The sequence below is a fragment of the Chenopodium album genome, chromosome 21 (assembly GCF_948465745.1).
Source record: "Chenopodium album chromosome 21, dcCheAlbu1.1, whole genome shotgun sequence".
Classification (NCBI taxonomy): Eukaryota; Viridiplantae; Streptophyta; class Magnoliopsida; order Caryophyllales; family Amaranthaceae; genus Chenopodium; species Chenopodium album.
Window position 1 is genome coordinate 41,520,915 of NC_137854.1, and position 16,382 is coordinate 41,537,296.

General features: G+C 36.7%; 1 protein-coding gene across 1 annotated transcript; it reads left to right on the forward strand.

The window, feature by feature from the left end:
* Window positions 1-4,649: 4,649 nt before the first annotated feature.
* Window positions 4,650-10,927, forward strand: LOC145601171 (putative beta-D-xylosidase 6). Its single transcript, XM_081657122.1, has 6 exons — window positions 4,650-5,426; window positions 8,041-8,207; window positions 8,321-8,418; window positions 8,521-8,877; window positions 9,121-9,537; window positions 10,151-10,927. Exons 1-6 carry the CDS (start codon window positions 4,650-4,652, stop codon window positions 10,738-10,740), a joined length of 2,406 nt encoding a protein of 801 aa, XP_081513248.1. The 3' UTR covers window positions 10,741-10,927.
* The last annotated feature ends 5,455 nt before the right edge of the window (window positions 10,928-16,382 follow it).

Genomic DNA, 16,382 nt, shown 5'->3' on the forward strand with positions numbered 1-16,382 from the left:
GGGTTGTTATTCGCAGAGCTGATTGTAGTGCTTGTGCTGCTATGACATGGATGGTGGACGATAGGTGGGCTCCCAATATTGCTGAAGCTAAAGCACTTTTGTTTGGGCTTCAAATGGCTGTGGATCTTGGGTATAAAGATGTGGTCATGGAAAGCGATTGCCTTGGTTTGATTAATGCGGTTTCGTCACGAGAAAGAGGAAGTAGTACTTTTCACCTTATATTAGATGATGTTTATCATGTTAGTAGTTTGCTTGAGTCGGTTAGGTGGAGCTTTATTAGGAGGGAGGGAAATAAAGTGGCGCATGAGCTTGCTCATTGTATGCCTTGGGCTGTAGGGAAGCAGGTTTGGTCTTCGACTTTTCCTGAGTGTATTGTTGCTTTGTTAAACTCTGATCTCCCAAGTAATGAAAGCTAAGTGCCCAATTGGGGCTTTCCATCAAAAAAAAAAAAGGTACCCATCGAAAAGAAAATTTAAAAATAGATTTAAATATTCATGTTGATAAATGTGTCAATTAAAGTGTGGTATTTGAACAAAAAATACAAAAACAGTTATATTACATTCCAATCTCAATGACACAATCTATTTTGGCAGCCGGCACACACACACACATACACACATATATATAGTTTTTTTTTTTGTTTTTTTTTTAAACAACACATATGAGTATATGACAATGCATTAGTACTATGATTACTATTTACCTACCTTTTTTTTTGTTTTTGTTTTTTGTTTTTTGAACGGGATATTTACCTAATATCAATTGAATTAGCTAACATAACATTCAGTATACATAATTCTTATAAAAAATTTCAAACTAGTATATAATATATCTATGTAATTAATAATTGATGATGCATGGACCTTAACATGCACAAATATGAATTTTATTCAATAATACATTATCTTTCATAAATAATGTTAAAATTGAATTATTTATGAGTGTGTTGTGTGCTCATTTGATCACCATTCCGTACAAGATATATAAGCAACAGAACGTTCCTCCAGAGTTCATACATCATACAAGACTAATAGCACCTTTATTTATAATGGCTAATCCGAATCTATAATGTCATACAAAAGTATATTGGATTAGTGGAATTCCGAGTGATTAGTTAGGTATTAGGTATCAAAACCCTAATGAATTTTCATCCATAAGATGAAAATAGAAAGGGAACAGTGAAAGAAGTTTGGGTTTGTCTTATTCAAAAATTTTATCATTTTATTAGAGTAAGGGTCTGTTCATATTTACTGAACTGAGCTGAATTGAATTGAACTGATTGGAGCTGAGCTGAACTAAACTGAGCTGAAATGAATATTTTATGAGAGAGGAAAATTAGAAGCTGAACTCAACTGAATTGATTGAAGCTGAACTGAACTGATCGGAGCTGAATTGAAATTAAGTAAATGTGAACATGCCCTAAATATAATATAGTACTCCATAAATGGAATATGAGCAAGTAGGAAAACATGGGACCTTTTAATGGGGTGATGGAGTAAAGCAGTAGTTTGGGTCACTAATAGAGCCAACGATGGAGTAATATAAATTAAGTTAATCAGCTGACAAGAGAATTAAAACATGGGGCATCTAAACATGGGGTAATTATATACCAGAGACTCAGAGAGTCGTGGAGCTGATGGAGATTGCACTGACCTCACTTGCTTGATTGGCCCCATTTTCAGGTTGGCTACTTTAATTGATAAGACAATAATATTAAAAAAAGATTATCTTAAATACTTCCTCAACTAATTTAAATCTTGTTATTGGACCATCTGATCTGATTAAATGATCATAATAATCGTGAAAGGCAAAGCTTTCACAAATCATATACTCCGTAGTCTGTACTACTTTATTACATTTTCATTTTGGATACTAAGTCCGATCAAGTTGGTAACAGCCTAACAGGAGTAAGTCCAATCCAGTTGGTAACAGGAGACGTCCAATTGGTCCAATTGGTAACGGGAGCAAGTCCAGTAGCGGTGCAGCACTAATGGATGTCATTTTATGTACTACCTCCATTTTATATTATTTGTAACAATTAGATGGTTGTATATAATATGAAACAGAGGTAGCACTAATCCGTATAAATAAAAAGAAATATGAAAAAGAGGTAAGTTGTGAGAAATTAGCAAGACAATATGTATAGTATAACCGTATACCAAGCTAAGTATTTTTGGAAACAGAAATGCTCCTGGGAGTTTAGGGTATTACAAGGTACGTATATCAAGATGTCCTAGAGCTAATGTCTGAATGCCTAGTTATCCTTTAGCTCTGCCTGACTGGAGTAAGTATGAGAGCTCCGCTTGCATGTCCGAGAGCTCGGCCTACAAAACAGAGAAGGTTAGCTGCCCCCGGGGGTGTGACCCGAGAAAGCCCCTCCGATGCTAAAGTCAACGAATGTCCTTCCCAGAGAAAGAAAATAGTGAGAGAAAGAGTAATTAGGCCCTGTAAAAATAATTTTAAAAATTAATATTAAGTAAAAATAATTCCAGTTTAGTAAAAACAATTTCAGTTTAGTAAAAATAAGTTCAGTTCAGTAAAATTAATTTCAATTTAGTAATAATAATTTCAGTTCAGTAAAATTCAATTTTGTTAAAGAAGAATTATGATAGAAAATCAGTAAAAATAATTTTAGTTCAGCAAAAATAATTTTAGTTCAGTAAAATTAATTTAAGTTCAGTAAAAATAATTTCAGTTTAGCAAATATAATTTTGTTTCAGTAAAAATAATTTCAGTTCAGCAAAAATAAGGTGAAGAGAACGGGGCGTTAGAGAGAGAAAGTATAGAGAGTAAAAAAAAATTCCTATTATTCGAAATTAATGATTGAAGAGCTATTTATAGTTGTACTTTTCAGGTGGCAAGGCTTTACTTAGATGGATAGATTAAGGGTAAATCTGTATTTTGCAATATTTAATGCTGGGCTGGATCATGGAGGGGCATTTTCGTAATTTCAGGTCATCGAGCTTAGGATAATGGACTTAGCCCAAACACTAAACATGGTCTAGTGATAAGGATTGCACCTTTTAACCTTAAGGTTGGGGGTTTAAATCCCTACTACAGATATTGGACTGAATTATTATAATGATAAATTTTTTTTTGAAAGATATAATAATAATAATAATAATAATAATAATAATAATAATAATTGTTATTATATTACTATTATTATTATAAATATTATTATTACTACTATCGTCGTTGTTGTAATATATGCTAAAAAGTATAAAATTTGACTTTAAATATCATTAACAATATCATTAGACATAAAGATAAACTGAACTAAACTTAACTTATAAGAGCTAAACTGAACTAAACTAAACTGAACTGATTGGAGCTCAACTGAACTTAAGCTAAAAAGAACAGGCCCTGAGAATTCCTTATTCTTCCCCCTCATTTCCAAAGTGTCTGACCCGCATATACCAGATCAAAAGAACCATGAGAGTTGAGGTACGGTCAGGGTCCTTCTCCTTACCTTAATTTTTTTTTGGTATAACTATATAATTTCATGGGATGCATTTTAAATTAATTGTGCACACTGGGGCGAGGATCATATCGTGTGCCCAATCATTATGAGGGCTACTTCATTAGTGTTATATTATTATTATCATTATTATTTAAAACAAAAATTGTATGCACGAAGAGACTATTTATTTTTAGTTTTTTACTCCTTCCCGGTTGCTATTCTCTTATATACAATTTTTTCGTCCTTTAACTGCAACTATTGTTAGTTACTCGATGATACATAACCAACGTTTTATGGAATTATGAATGCAGTTCATATTAAATATTAATATTTAAGCAGATGCTATCAAGAACTTAAAAATATAAAATAAAGGGAAATCGATGATTGAAAAATATCTACTCCCTCCGTCCCCGAAGAACGACCCATTTGGGTTGATTACGCGGGTATTAAGAAAGTTAAATAAAATGAAGTACAAGTATATTGAAAATATAAATTTACATGGGGTTTGTAATAAAATAGAGAGAGAAAGTAATAAAATTACATGGAAAATCAAATTTTTATACGGGGAAGCTAATTTTACACGAATATTGTTGCAAATTATTAGTGGGTGTTTTAATGCAAATGGGCCATTCTTTTTGGGACTAAAATTAGGCTAAACGGGTCATTCTTTCGGGGACAGAGGTAGTATTATTTACCAGATAGTAAATGAAGGAAATTAAGAGGAAAAATATTATTAAGCGGTTGATGCTTTAGTATTAGATATAGATAAAATGCATATAAAAACAACCACCCCCCTTTCAAAAAAAAAAAAAAAAAAAACCACCCAAACCAATTATGTAAACACACGCCAATACAATTTATCCGTAAAGAGCTACCCCTAGACGACTCTAGTATTAAAAAAGTTGAAACAAAATAAGGGTATGTTCACATTTACTGAACTAAGCCGAACTGAACTGATTGGAGCTGAACTGAACTGAACTGAACTGATTGGAGCTAAACTGAACTGAACTGAAATAAATATTTTATGAGAGAAGGAAATTGAGAGCTAAACTGAACTGAACTGATTGAAGCTGAACTGAACTGAAATTAAGTAAATATGAACAGACCCTAAGCCAGTTATTACGATATCTTTAATTCTTTATTGATAAAACCATAGTGAAAATGGAGTCCAAACCCAGTAAACAAAATGAGGAAATACAACGCAAAATTCCCCTTCTCTTTGACAGTGATCGTAATCTTATCCTCTCTCCTGCAAATTAAAGTGAATGCAGCACCAAAACCCCCAAATTCTAACTTTAACAAACTCCAATTTCCATGTAATCCACCTCAAAATTCATACCCATTTTGCAACAAATCTATTTCAATCTCAATTAGATCACAACAACTACTCTCTCTTCTCACACTTGAAGAGAAAATCAGCTTTCTCTGCAACAATTTCTCAGGAATACCCAGATTAGGAATCCCACCTTATCAATGGTGGTCTGAATCTCTCCATGGAATTGCCACTAATGGGCCTGGAATCACCTTCAATGGGTCCATCAAATCCGCCACATTGTTCCCGCAAGTTCTCAATTCTGCTGCTTCTTTTAACCGGACCTTGTGGTTCGATACCGCGACCGCAATTGCAACTGAAGGGAGGGCAATGTACAATTCTGGACAAGCTGGGTTGACTTTTTGGGCACCTAATGTCAATATTTTTAGGGACCCCAGATGGGGGAGAGGCCAGGAGACTCCTGGGGAAGATCCATTTGTTGTTTCTTCTTATGCTGTTGAGTTTGTTAAGGGGTTTCAAGGGGAGTATTGGGGAAAGGAGGAAGAAATTGGACAAGGGTATTTTGGGAACAAGAGAATGTTGGAAGAAGATGATGGTGGGTTGTTGATGCTTTCTGCATGTTGTAAGCATTTTACTGCTTATGATCTTGAAAAGTGGGGTGATTTCACCAGATATTCTTTCAATGCTGTGGTAATGTTTGTTACCCTTTTATGTGCATCTTATATCTGTTATTAGTCTTATTACTCTTGTTTATTGTTCTGTACTTGTATTATTGTATGTATGCCTTTAATGGGAATATGGTTAGAAAATTTCATCTTTAAGGAGAAGACCCTATTGTGGCTGGAACCTCGCATAATTCAACTCGATTTGGGTTAACGGGCAAGGCCCCTTAGGAGTGGGGACTGGGGGTAGTAGAATTTTGATGTTGACCTTAAGTTTTTGTTAATAGTGGCGAGCTATGTTAATCGGACTCTTCATTTCACCTCACGTACCCGTGTCGGATTCTTGACACACGGACATGGGTATGACACCCGGACACTTCACTTTTAGTTCAAAATCATGGTATTTTTTCACAAAATAGCCGAGTTGGACGCTTGGATTGGACACGTACCTGTGATGGACATGGGTACCCGAGTCCAAGTAACATAGGTGGTGAGCATAACTAGGTATTGAGTATCCTATTAAAATTCTTGGAACCAGAACCTAAACTTGCTGCAACATGTGTTGGGTACCCTGTCATTTAATTTACTTTGTGTTTTTTTGCAAAATTATTTCAAAAGAATATGAATGGTCACAAGTTTACAACTCTTACAGTTAGTGCTTTAGCTTTTGGTTGTGATGGTCCACTAAGTGTCAGAGCCAACGTGACACAAAGGTTATTGGTTCGAATCTCATCCACCCCCCACTTTCAAGTGGAATATTAAGCATTGGGTATGCATGATAGTGTATAAAAACATAATCCTGGGCCTCAACCATAAACTTAACCTTTTGGTTAAGATGGTCCACTAACACTTACACCTCGCAAATGCAACAAACCAAAAATAATTGTTTAGCAAATATTAATGCATTTTTTTATAACTATTAATTTATATGTTTTTTAAAGAATTGGGCTTGAATTGGTGCATGATTTGGGTTTAAGTGATAATGTAGTATTCTTTATCAAGTCACGGTCAAAACTTAAAACTTGAAGCGGAACCTATCGCAGCAAGTTCTCAATTTTACTACATGAAACCACCTCTCGTATGTTCCGAAACTTGTGGTTCCTAACAGGTTCCGGTTTCGATTTTGGATACCCTATTTTATTGTTCACCATTAATTGTTAATGCCAAAAACTAGTGCATTGAGAATGTATCATGTAAAAGCTAAATTTGCATAGGGTTATTTTATATTGATTTGCGTGGCTAAGATTAAAGATTAGTGTTAGACCTACCGATTATTATCAGCGTGAAACATAACTAGTGGAAGTTGCCACTTGAGCAATTTTAGTAGCCAAAGAGGTCTTGGGAGCTTTAAGCACAAAAAATGCATGTAGGCAGGAAGAGGAGTAAGTGAACTAGTATGCATGTTGTCATGTTGATCATCCCAAACTTGAAAATTTTGCTTGATTGATAATCTGTTGAGGTTGATCAGTGAACTGTTGGTTGAAAAAGGTTTGTATGTTTTTGTGAAAGAAGGAAACACCCTGTTAATTTGTGGATATGGTTTAATCCTTCCAAGTAAAATACATTTTAAACAGAGCTTGGAGTTGTTAAATCTCATTTTATAAGGCTTGTACATAAATGAGGGATGCTCAATAATCTATGTTCATGAACAATTAGTTTATTTGTTCGTCGATTACAAGTCCTTCCTGTTGGCCCGAGTCACCCACCTTGACGGGTTGCATGCACATTCATTCCAAATTAGTATGATATTGTCCTCTTTGGGCCTAGCCCGAACGGATTTGTTTTCGGGCACCTTCCCAAAAGGCCTTATACTAATGGAGTGTGCACTCACTTATAAGGAGCTCTTCACCTCCTTACTCCTTCCATGGGGGACTTGGGATGAACAACCCCAACACTTTCTCACTCGTGATAGAATAATGTATGGCTCACTGTAGGCTCTTTTGGTTCTCTTAATTATGTTTCACTTGATAGTCTCAATAGGTTTGACTTTGGAGTGCTCCTAAGCATTTTTACTATATGATGTTTAAAGAATTACACCATGGCCTCGTTTGGGAGAAAGCTGAAAGCTGATTGAGTTAGCTGATTTTGACTAGCTGATTTTATTAACTGATTTGACTAACTTATTGTATTAACTGATTATATAAAAGTGTTTGGTAAATAGTTGATAGCTTAAAGGTGATTGAGTATGTGAAATGACCAATAAGCTAATTGTGGGTTAGGTAGTTTAGATAGGATTTTAAATTAAATGAGGTTATAAGTGTCATTTCACAATAATTAATGAATAAGCTAATTGAAAAAGCTCCTAAAATGAGCTTTTTCAAAAAGAGCTTATTTAGTGGAATAAGCTCTTTCAATAAGCTTACTACCAAACACTTGTATTAGCTTGTTTGACTAGTCAATTAGCTAAAGTTACTCAAATAAGCTAATATACCCCCAATAAGCTTACTACCAAACATGGCCCATGTTTTTTTCCCTAGTTACTTGGTGGTTTTCTCTAGCAGTCATCCTTGAGAAATTTTCTTTCTAATCTTGCATTGCTGTTGTTTTTCAACTCTATCTCCCTCTCCTTTTTAACAATTAATATAAGGACTAAGGAAAATTTTTGCTGGTTAAATATGCAGCTAATTTTTAAGATATGACAGGTTACTGAACAAGATATGGAGGACACCTATGAACCTCCCTTCAAGAGTTGTGTTCAACAGGGTAAAGCAAGTTGCTTGATGTGCCCTTACAATAGTATAAATGGGGTACCTGGTTGTGCAAAAGGAGATCTTTTGCAGAAAGTGCGAAAAGACTGGGGATTTAGGGGGTAAGGAGACTAAGAACTCTGAGTAAGCTAAATTCCACTATTCGAGGACAGTCATTTGTTTCCTTTCAAATGCTAATTTAGTTTTAATTTGCTTTTGACATGCCTGATTGTAGATACATTGCCTCAGACTGTGATGCAGTGGCGACAATTTATGAATATCAGCATTATGTTAAAACCCGTGAGGATGCAGTTGCTGAAGCTCTTAAAGCAGGTTTCAAGTTTTGCCTTCTGTAGAACGAGTATACATCTTGACATCTTGTTTTCTGCAAGTTCTACTGCTGTTGCTGATAACATTTTGGACAATCATCTGTAGGAGTTGATATAAACTGTGGAACATACATGCTTTATAATACTCAATCTGCAATTGGACAAGAAAAGCTTAAGGAGGAAGATATTGACCAGGCTCTTAGAAACCTGTTCCCTGTTCTGCTTCGCTTGGGCCTTTTTAACGGGGATCCTTTAAATGGGATGTTTGGAAGATTAGGGGGAAAAGATGTCTGTACTAAAAAGCACCAGAGACTGGCTCTTGATGCAGCAAGGCAGGGCATAGTGCTTCTCAAAAATGATAACAACTTCTTACCTATAAACAAGGATCATGTATCTTCATTAGCCATCATTGGTCCTGGTGCGAATTCTACAAGCTATCTTGATCTAGGGGGTGGATATTCAGGTCTAATCCTTCTCATAATAGAGTATATTGACTTTTCAATGTTTTGGAACACTTCTTAGTGTCTTTTAATCAATTATTTATTCAACCTGGCAAATAAAAAAGATTATGATATTACTTAATTTCGTTTTATGTTTCAGAAACTAGTCACCATTACCTTAAACTGATTTACCATAAATTCTTTGTACTGTCTGTACTGTCCTTTGCCTCATTTATATTCCAACATGATTCTTTTACTTGATACAGGATATCCGTGCAATGCAAAATCTTATGTTGAGGCTTTTCAACTATACATCAAGAAGACAAATTATGTTAAAGGATGCTTGGATGTTGATTGTGAATCCAATTCAATGTTTGATGAAGCTGTACATGTGGCCAAAGTATCTGATTATGTTATCTTAGTTGTTGGCCTGGATTTGACCCAAGAAACTGAGGATAAAGATCGAGTTACCCTTTTACTTCCTGGAAAACAGATGGACCTTGTATCTTTGGTCGCTTCTGTTAGCAAAAAACGTATAATATTAGTCCTCACTGGTGGTGGACCACTTGATGTCTCTTTTGCTGAAGGAAATTCACGAGTTGCTAGCATTCTTTGGATTGGGTATCCTGGTGAAGCCGGTGGCAAAGCTCTTGCTGAAGTAATCTTTGGTGACTATAATCCAGGTTAGAAATGAGAAATATCACCTTTCATCTTTACATTTTCGTGTAAATAAGTACAGTGGGTGGTTTTTCCTTTTTCCTTGAATTTTCCTTTTTCTGCCTTCCCATTTTTCTTTTGGCCTTTGCTTATGAATGCTAGAAGTTATGATCGGCTGAAAACTGAGTCGTTAGCCAAGCAATTCACCAATCAACTCTCATTATGCATTCATTGGGGCTTCTTGTTAGGGTGTATCAAGGGTTAGTGAAGGGTTTCCCTGTTACCATTTTGTGATTCGATTTACTTACCTCTACTTCCACTAATAGTCCTTGTGTATTATGCACGCCCTTCCTTCTTGCTATGCTATGAACTTATGAAGGATCCCTGGTAGTAATGGTCAACCAGAACTGGGCAAAGGCTTTTGGAAGCTAAGCTGATGGAACTACTCTCACTATAAACTATCAAGGGTTAGGTGAAGGGTGTCCCAGTTTTAATATTTTGTTCTACCTGTATTTTTGAATTTTATGAAATGTATAGATCATTATCTTACCTAGTGTTGCCTCTCGGGACCATTTATTTCTTTCTTTATCAATCATCCACATTGATTCTAATTTATGCGTGCATATGGACTGCCAACAGGCGGAAGATTGCCGATGACTTGGTATCCAGAATCATTCACCAAAATACCTATGAATAACATGAACATGCGGGCTGATCCCTCTCGCCTATATCCTGGAAGGACCCATCGGTTTTATACAGGAGAGGTTGTCTATGAATTTGGTTACGGTTTAAGCTATACAAATTACACATACAGGCTTTTATCAGCTCCAAATAAATTTAAGTTAATATTTAAGACTAGTGCTAGTTTGAGAAAATTGTATGAAACAGAAGTTGGGATTGGTTATGTTCCTATAGATGAGCTTCTATCATGTGATTCTCTAAGGTTTAATGTGCAGTTATCTGTAATGAATGTTGGGCATATGGATGGGAGCCATGTTGTATTGCTTTACTCAAAAGCATCTAGTAATATAGAAGGTATTCCTAGAAAACAGCTTATTGGATTTAGCCGTATCCATACTACTGCACATAGGTCGACAGATATGAGCTTCAGTGTTGATCCTTGCGAGCATCTTAGCTTTGCAAATGAGCATGGAAAGAGAATATTGCCACTAGGAGAGCATATCTTAATGGTAGGTGAATTGGAACACTCATTCTTGATTGATATATGATTAGTATAATTCATTCTTCGTGTATGGGATTTAAGGATCAACTTTGATTCAACTAATCTGTTAGAATATACAAAGTACAGATGCATGTATATCTTATTCACATAATGATAGGTGAATTCGAGCAATCATTATTGGTTGATATATGATTTGTATATTATGTTTGTTATGTATGGATTTTATGGTTCAACTTTGATCAAAACTAATCTGTTAGAATATATGAAGAATACATATATGAATATCCCTGTAAATATTTGTTCATCATTTGCCTTAGGGTTTCTGCAATTTTTCTTATTTATAGTCCTGTGGAGAATTGGAGATACTGGTAAAAGTATAATGATGACAATGATTTGGCTTTAATTTTTTTTATTTTTTATTTTATTTTTGTATGGGCATATCTAGTGAAAGTATAAAGAAGACATTTTTCTGGAGCATTTGGAGTGCTACATAAGAAACACGAAATTTAGATAAATGAAAAAAAAAAGAGTTTACCATTTATTTTATAATTAAAAGAATTTCAGGTGCCACCAGCAAAAAAAAATGAGATTTGAGAGTTTGAATTTATTAAAAAAAAACTATAATCACTCTGTTCTTGAATGTTTCGAATAGTTCGAGTTTCATATTATTTAACCATATATTTAAGCTTTAAAAATAAATCTTGGAAATTTTCAGACGAAACAGTGGAAATTTTGGTATGCTTTTACCTTGCCTTACTGTAGGTTAGTGAAGCAGTTTTTGTATCTTCATTTTCTGTACATTAGAGAAATCTTACCTGGCTGCTGCAATCTGCATTCCAAGATGATGCTTCAGAATATTTTTTTGATCAATGTGAGTTTGAATTGGTAATCCCAATATGCTGCTACAAATGATTTTGGCTGTATTTTTTGATAATATTTTGTTGCAACCAACATGTATTAACTAAGCTTGTTGGCATTCATACCCTACAATGATCCTTGTTTTTAGGATTCTCAATTCGCGTATTAGGGTTGAGTTTGGCTTTGGTCGTGTGATATCTTGGTATATACGAAGTATTAGGTTATGTCGAGTCAATCTAGCCTCATGGTCAGGTTTGATTTCTATTACGTGTACTAATAGAATGTTAAATCAGATTTGGATTGGATTTAAAACAGGTTACTTTAGGTATGTGACATGTTTTGGTAGGATAATTATCAAGTTGGGTCATTTTTTGGTTTGTATAATTGTGAAGAAGAGGTATATGCTTGAAACAAACAGATGTATTAATATGTTGTTAAACTAAAATTGAAACTTATTTTATTAAAGAAATCTACTAATAATATGAATTCAATTTTTTTTATGATTAATCATTGTAATTAAGTTAAACTCAAGATTTCACTTGTTGAGTTAGGTAAAAATAGGTCAGATGCATGTCTAATTTCGAGCTAGTTTCGGATAGTGGGATAAAATTGAGTAACGGGTCACCACGAATTGGGTTCTAGTATGTTTTACGGAGTAGATTCCAATTGGGTTGAGTGTCACTTTCTGTTCAAATTGTTTTCAAGGTCAAATTAGTCGTCGATTAAAACTGATTCAGATGCAAATTCTACTTCAGGTCATAAAGCCTCATGTCAAATCAATTGTCAGTTTATATCGGTCAAAAAACTGATCACCAGGTTAGACCTGGGTTGCGATAATTACAGCTAGATTGAATTGATGAAATTAGCAAGATTGGAATCCACGAGAATGAAAAAGGGGAAAAGGGGGAGAAGACACAAGAGATGGTGACAGAAAACCCCAAGAATAAGGGTAAAAACTGCGGGTGGCTATGAGTCCACCAATCCACTAAGTAATCAAGTTTTACAGGTTACAATGTAGGTTGCAATTTAACCATTTGAACAATAGATCTCTGATTGTACTTAATAATTATGGCTATAATATTTGTGATGCCTTACCCTATGGTCGTCTCTCCTCTTATATGCTTGGAAAACCTTCCAGGATCTCTTCAACGACACTTCCATACTGCTCCTAGGATTTCGGGATTGAGGGCTGAAGTGGTTCCTTCTTTTTCTCCCTATTTCCTGGACAAAGACTTCCTAGTTTGAATTGGTCTTCTCCAACGGCTAGGTTGTAGAAAATGGTTCCTACTTCCACGGGTAGAGGCTTGACTCAAAGATTCAGGAGAATATTCCCCGAGACTATGCTTAGCTTGCTTGATTCCTGGACATCAGCTTCGTAGCTATCTTCGACCTGTACATTGCTTGACCTGTAACCTGTAACCTGACTACCTGTAGAACATAAGAATTCATAGGTGAAAATTTCAGCATAACAGTTTGCCCCCAGCTTGTCTCTTAGATGTTCCAGTGACTTCTATGAGGAAAGCTTCAAAGAATTTGTAATTTTAATAAGATAAAAATTCAGAGTGTTATCTCAAAGATAATTTTTAGTCCGTTGCAAAAGATAAACATTCTTAAGAAGATAAATTCAAGCCGTTAGACTCATTAAATGCGTTATAAATAGATAAACAAGAATCCTCTAACTACTTCTTCTCTTGCGATAAACATAATCTCAGAAAATCTAGGGTTTTTCTTTGCGAAAATTGGGGGAATAAGATCAACGAAGAGGTAGCGCAATTTAAGCTTGGATTCTGCTGCAGTGGAGTCAAACTTTGTCAATTTCTTCTACCCTGGTAAGTAATTGAGTTCCTCTTCTCTCAATTTTGTTGTTTTCTTCGATTTTTCTTGCGAAAATTGTTTTCAATTATGGTAAAAATAAAGCATGTTGCTAAGAAAAAATGCCATAGACATACGAATAGGAACTTGAGAGTGAACCAAAATAAGATGGGGAAAGCTGATGAGGACAAAGCTAGCAAGGTTACGAAGGCCGATTTGGCAGAGCTGAAAGCAGCAGCTGGGTTCCCTGAATCTGCTGTGCTCATTGCGCCTGGACCAGATGATAGGCCACAGTTTTGCAACGATGATAACATCGTGTTCTATGAATACCCTTTTAGGCATGGTTTTACCTACCCTTTCTCTCACCTGGCTAGACAAGTTCTTGAAACGTTTGATCTGAGCCCTGGGCAGCTTATGCCTGCGGTTTGGAATTTGATAGCAATTGTGAATGAGGCTACTGCTAAATGGGAGACTAGAGTGAATGTTGCTAACTTCGTGAGGTGTTATGAGTTAAGGAAAAAAGATCTTGACAGGGTCACAATATACAAGAGAGCCTCATACAACCCTCCCCCCTTCCTTGGATATGAAACCTAAGACAGGTCATGAAAATCGAGGTTTTTCTTTGTGCTAAAGGATTCTCTGGGAGAATCTGGAAAGTGGATTAGGAGTGGCTGGCACAAAGGTAAACTTCCTGTCTTAAGTGTGATGAGTTTTGGAGTGATGAGGTATATTAATTAAGTGTTTTGAATTTGTGTTTCCTTTTCAGATCTTCGTTTGGATATTATCAAACCAGAGGACGGTTCAGAATCTACTGTGAAGCTATTGTATCAGGTTCCTGAGAGGGCTCTTGGGACTCAGTCTGCTTCTGAGAAAGCTGTTGGTACTCACTCTGTTCCCTCTGCTACTACCACTAGTGCTACCATGACCTCAGGTATGGTTTATCTGTCTTAGGCTTGTTAATTGTGTAATTTTGAGTGGTATGCTAAGGGTACTTGCTTATTTGGTTTTAACAGGGAAGGCTGGCATTATGTCACGTGAAGAATCACTTCAGCGTGTGAAGGGGAAGAAGGGTAGTGGTTCACTGGGAGGTTCTATTGATACCACTGTTCATCAGGCTGAGGATAGTCCTTCTAGAACTTTATCTAACAGGGAGGCTACTAAGACTCACCGCACTAGGTCCACTACTGGTCCTTTCGAAGTTGTGATCATCCCAGATACTTATGATGTCAGCTTTCCTCCTGATTTCCTAGCTGAAGAGGGTCCTAACAATGGGATTTGGCTTGATGCTCAGAAGCTCCTGTTTCCAGCAGCAGCTAAGTGTTTGGCAAACTTGGAGGGCTCTTTGGCTCTAGCTGATGGGGCCCAACTGATTTTACAGGTTTGCTTTCTGCTTTGGCCAAGTTTGATTTATTTCCTAACTGCTTTTGTGTTGACTTGGTGTGTTATGGACGTGACAGGGTTTTCAAATTTTGTTGTACTCTTAAGTATCACTTTGATGGCTTGGAAAGGAACTTGCTGGAGTCTAATAAAGCTAGAAAGGAACTGCAGCTCAGAAAAAGGTGGAAGATGCTAGCTCGTAAACATGGGCACGGGCCGTGCCGGCACGCGGGCCGCACGGGCCCGGCACGACTCCGGCACGGCCCAGCACGGCACGGGCGGCGGCACGACACGGCACGGCGGCCCACCTGTGGGCCGTGGGCCGTGCCGTGAACAAGTTTCTGGATTTTGGCACGGGCACGGCGGGCGGCACGATGGCCGGCACGTGGGCCGGCACGCTGGCACGACCCGCCGGCACGGCACGTGGCACGGCCGGGCACGGCACGGCACGGCACGTGGCACGGCCGGGCACGGCACGACACGGCATGGCACGAGCCCGGCACGGCCCGCGCCAAATGACCGTGTCTCGAAAGTAAATATGGAACCGTGTCTCGATTTGCCCCTTCTCAAACATCCAAAAATGTAAGTAAACGGGCCAAAGGTTTATTTGCACAAGCTGCTAACATGATGTCCAAGTTTTCAGGTACGGAATCATCATCAAGTAAGAGAACACAAAGCGATGTTTCGGAGTTGCAAATGTACTTAAGTTACGACTTCATGAAAGGCATGGACGATGAAGAGAAGTTTGGCCTCGACATCCTCGATTGGTGGAAATCACAAGCCGTGAAACATCCAATTTTGTCGGCAATGGCTCGTGATATTTTTGCTATCCAAGTCTCCTCCGTTGCCTCCGAAAGAGCTTTTAGTGCATCGGGACGAGTTTTAGACGATAGAAGAACAAGACTAAAACCCGAAACACTTGAAATGTGTGTTTGCTTTAAGGATTGGTTGGATGCCGAAACAATAATAATTACATGATTACATATTTACATTATACACTATTGTATTCTTTTTGTATTATCGAACTTCGTATTCCGTATAATAAATGAAGTTATTCAATATTCATACACTATTGTACGATTTTTAATTTTCATTACTTATTTTGTATTATTGAATTATCGTATATTCGTACCGGCTACCGTCATATAATAAAATAAGTTATTCTTCAATTTTTTGTGTTTTCGGATTATCGCACTCGTATTTTTTTTTATTATATGCATTGTTGTTTTTTGCTAAATTAATAAAATTGTTTTTATTTGTTTAAATAAACTTAAACATAATTGTTAATTAGATAAATAATTTATATAACCTAAATTAAAATAAAGTTGTTCAAAAAATGAAAACAAAATATATTAACATTAACATAAACATAAACATAAATTAATCACATATATTAAGTTGTACGAAAAAAAATATATATCGTTTAATTCGTTTTTTTTTTCATTTATTAAAAATTAAAAAATTTTTTAAAAAAAAGGGTGGCACGGTTTGGCTTGCGGCCCGGCACGGCACGGCCCGCAAGGCACGTGGGCCGTGCCGTGCCGTGGGCTGGGGTGTGCCAATTTCAGGCACGGCACAGCACGGCCCGCCGCGGAGCCGGCATGGCCCCCACCCCGGCACGGCCAGGCACGGCCCGCCGCG

Bases quoted from the DNA above. Each gene is read 5' to 3' on its own strand.
- LOC145601171 (XM_081657122.1), top strand. From the start codon at position 4,650: ATGAGGAAATACAACGCAAAATTCCCCTTCTCTTTGACAGTGATCGTA. The intron at 8,878-9,120 runs GTCTAATCCTTC...TACTTGATACAG, and splicing joins TCTAGGGGGTGGATATTCAG to GATATCCGTGCAATGCAAAA. The intron at 9,538-10,150 runs GTTAGAAATGAG...GACTGCCAACAG, and splicing joins CTTTGGTGACTATAATCCAG to GCGGAAGATTGCCGATGACT.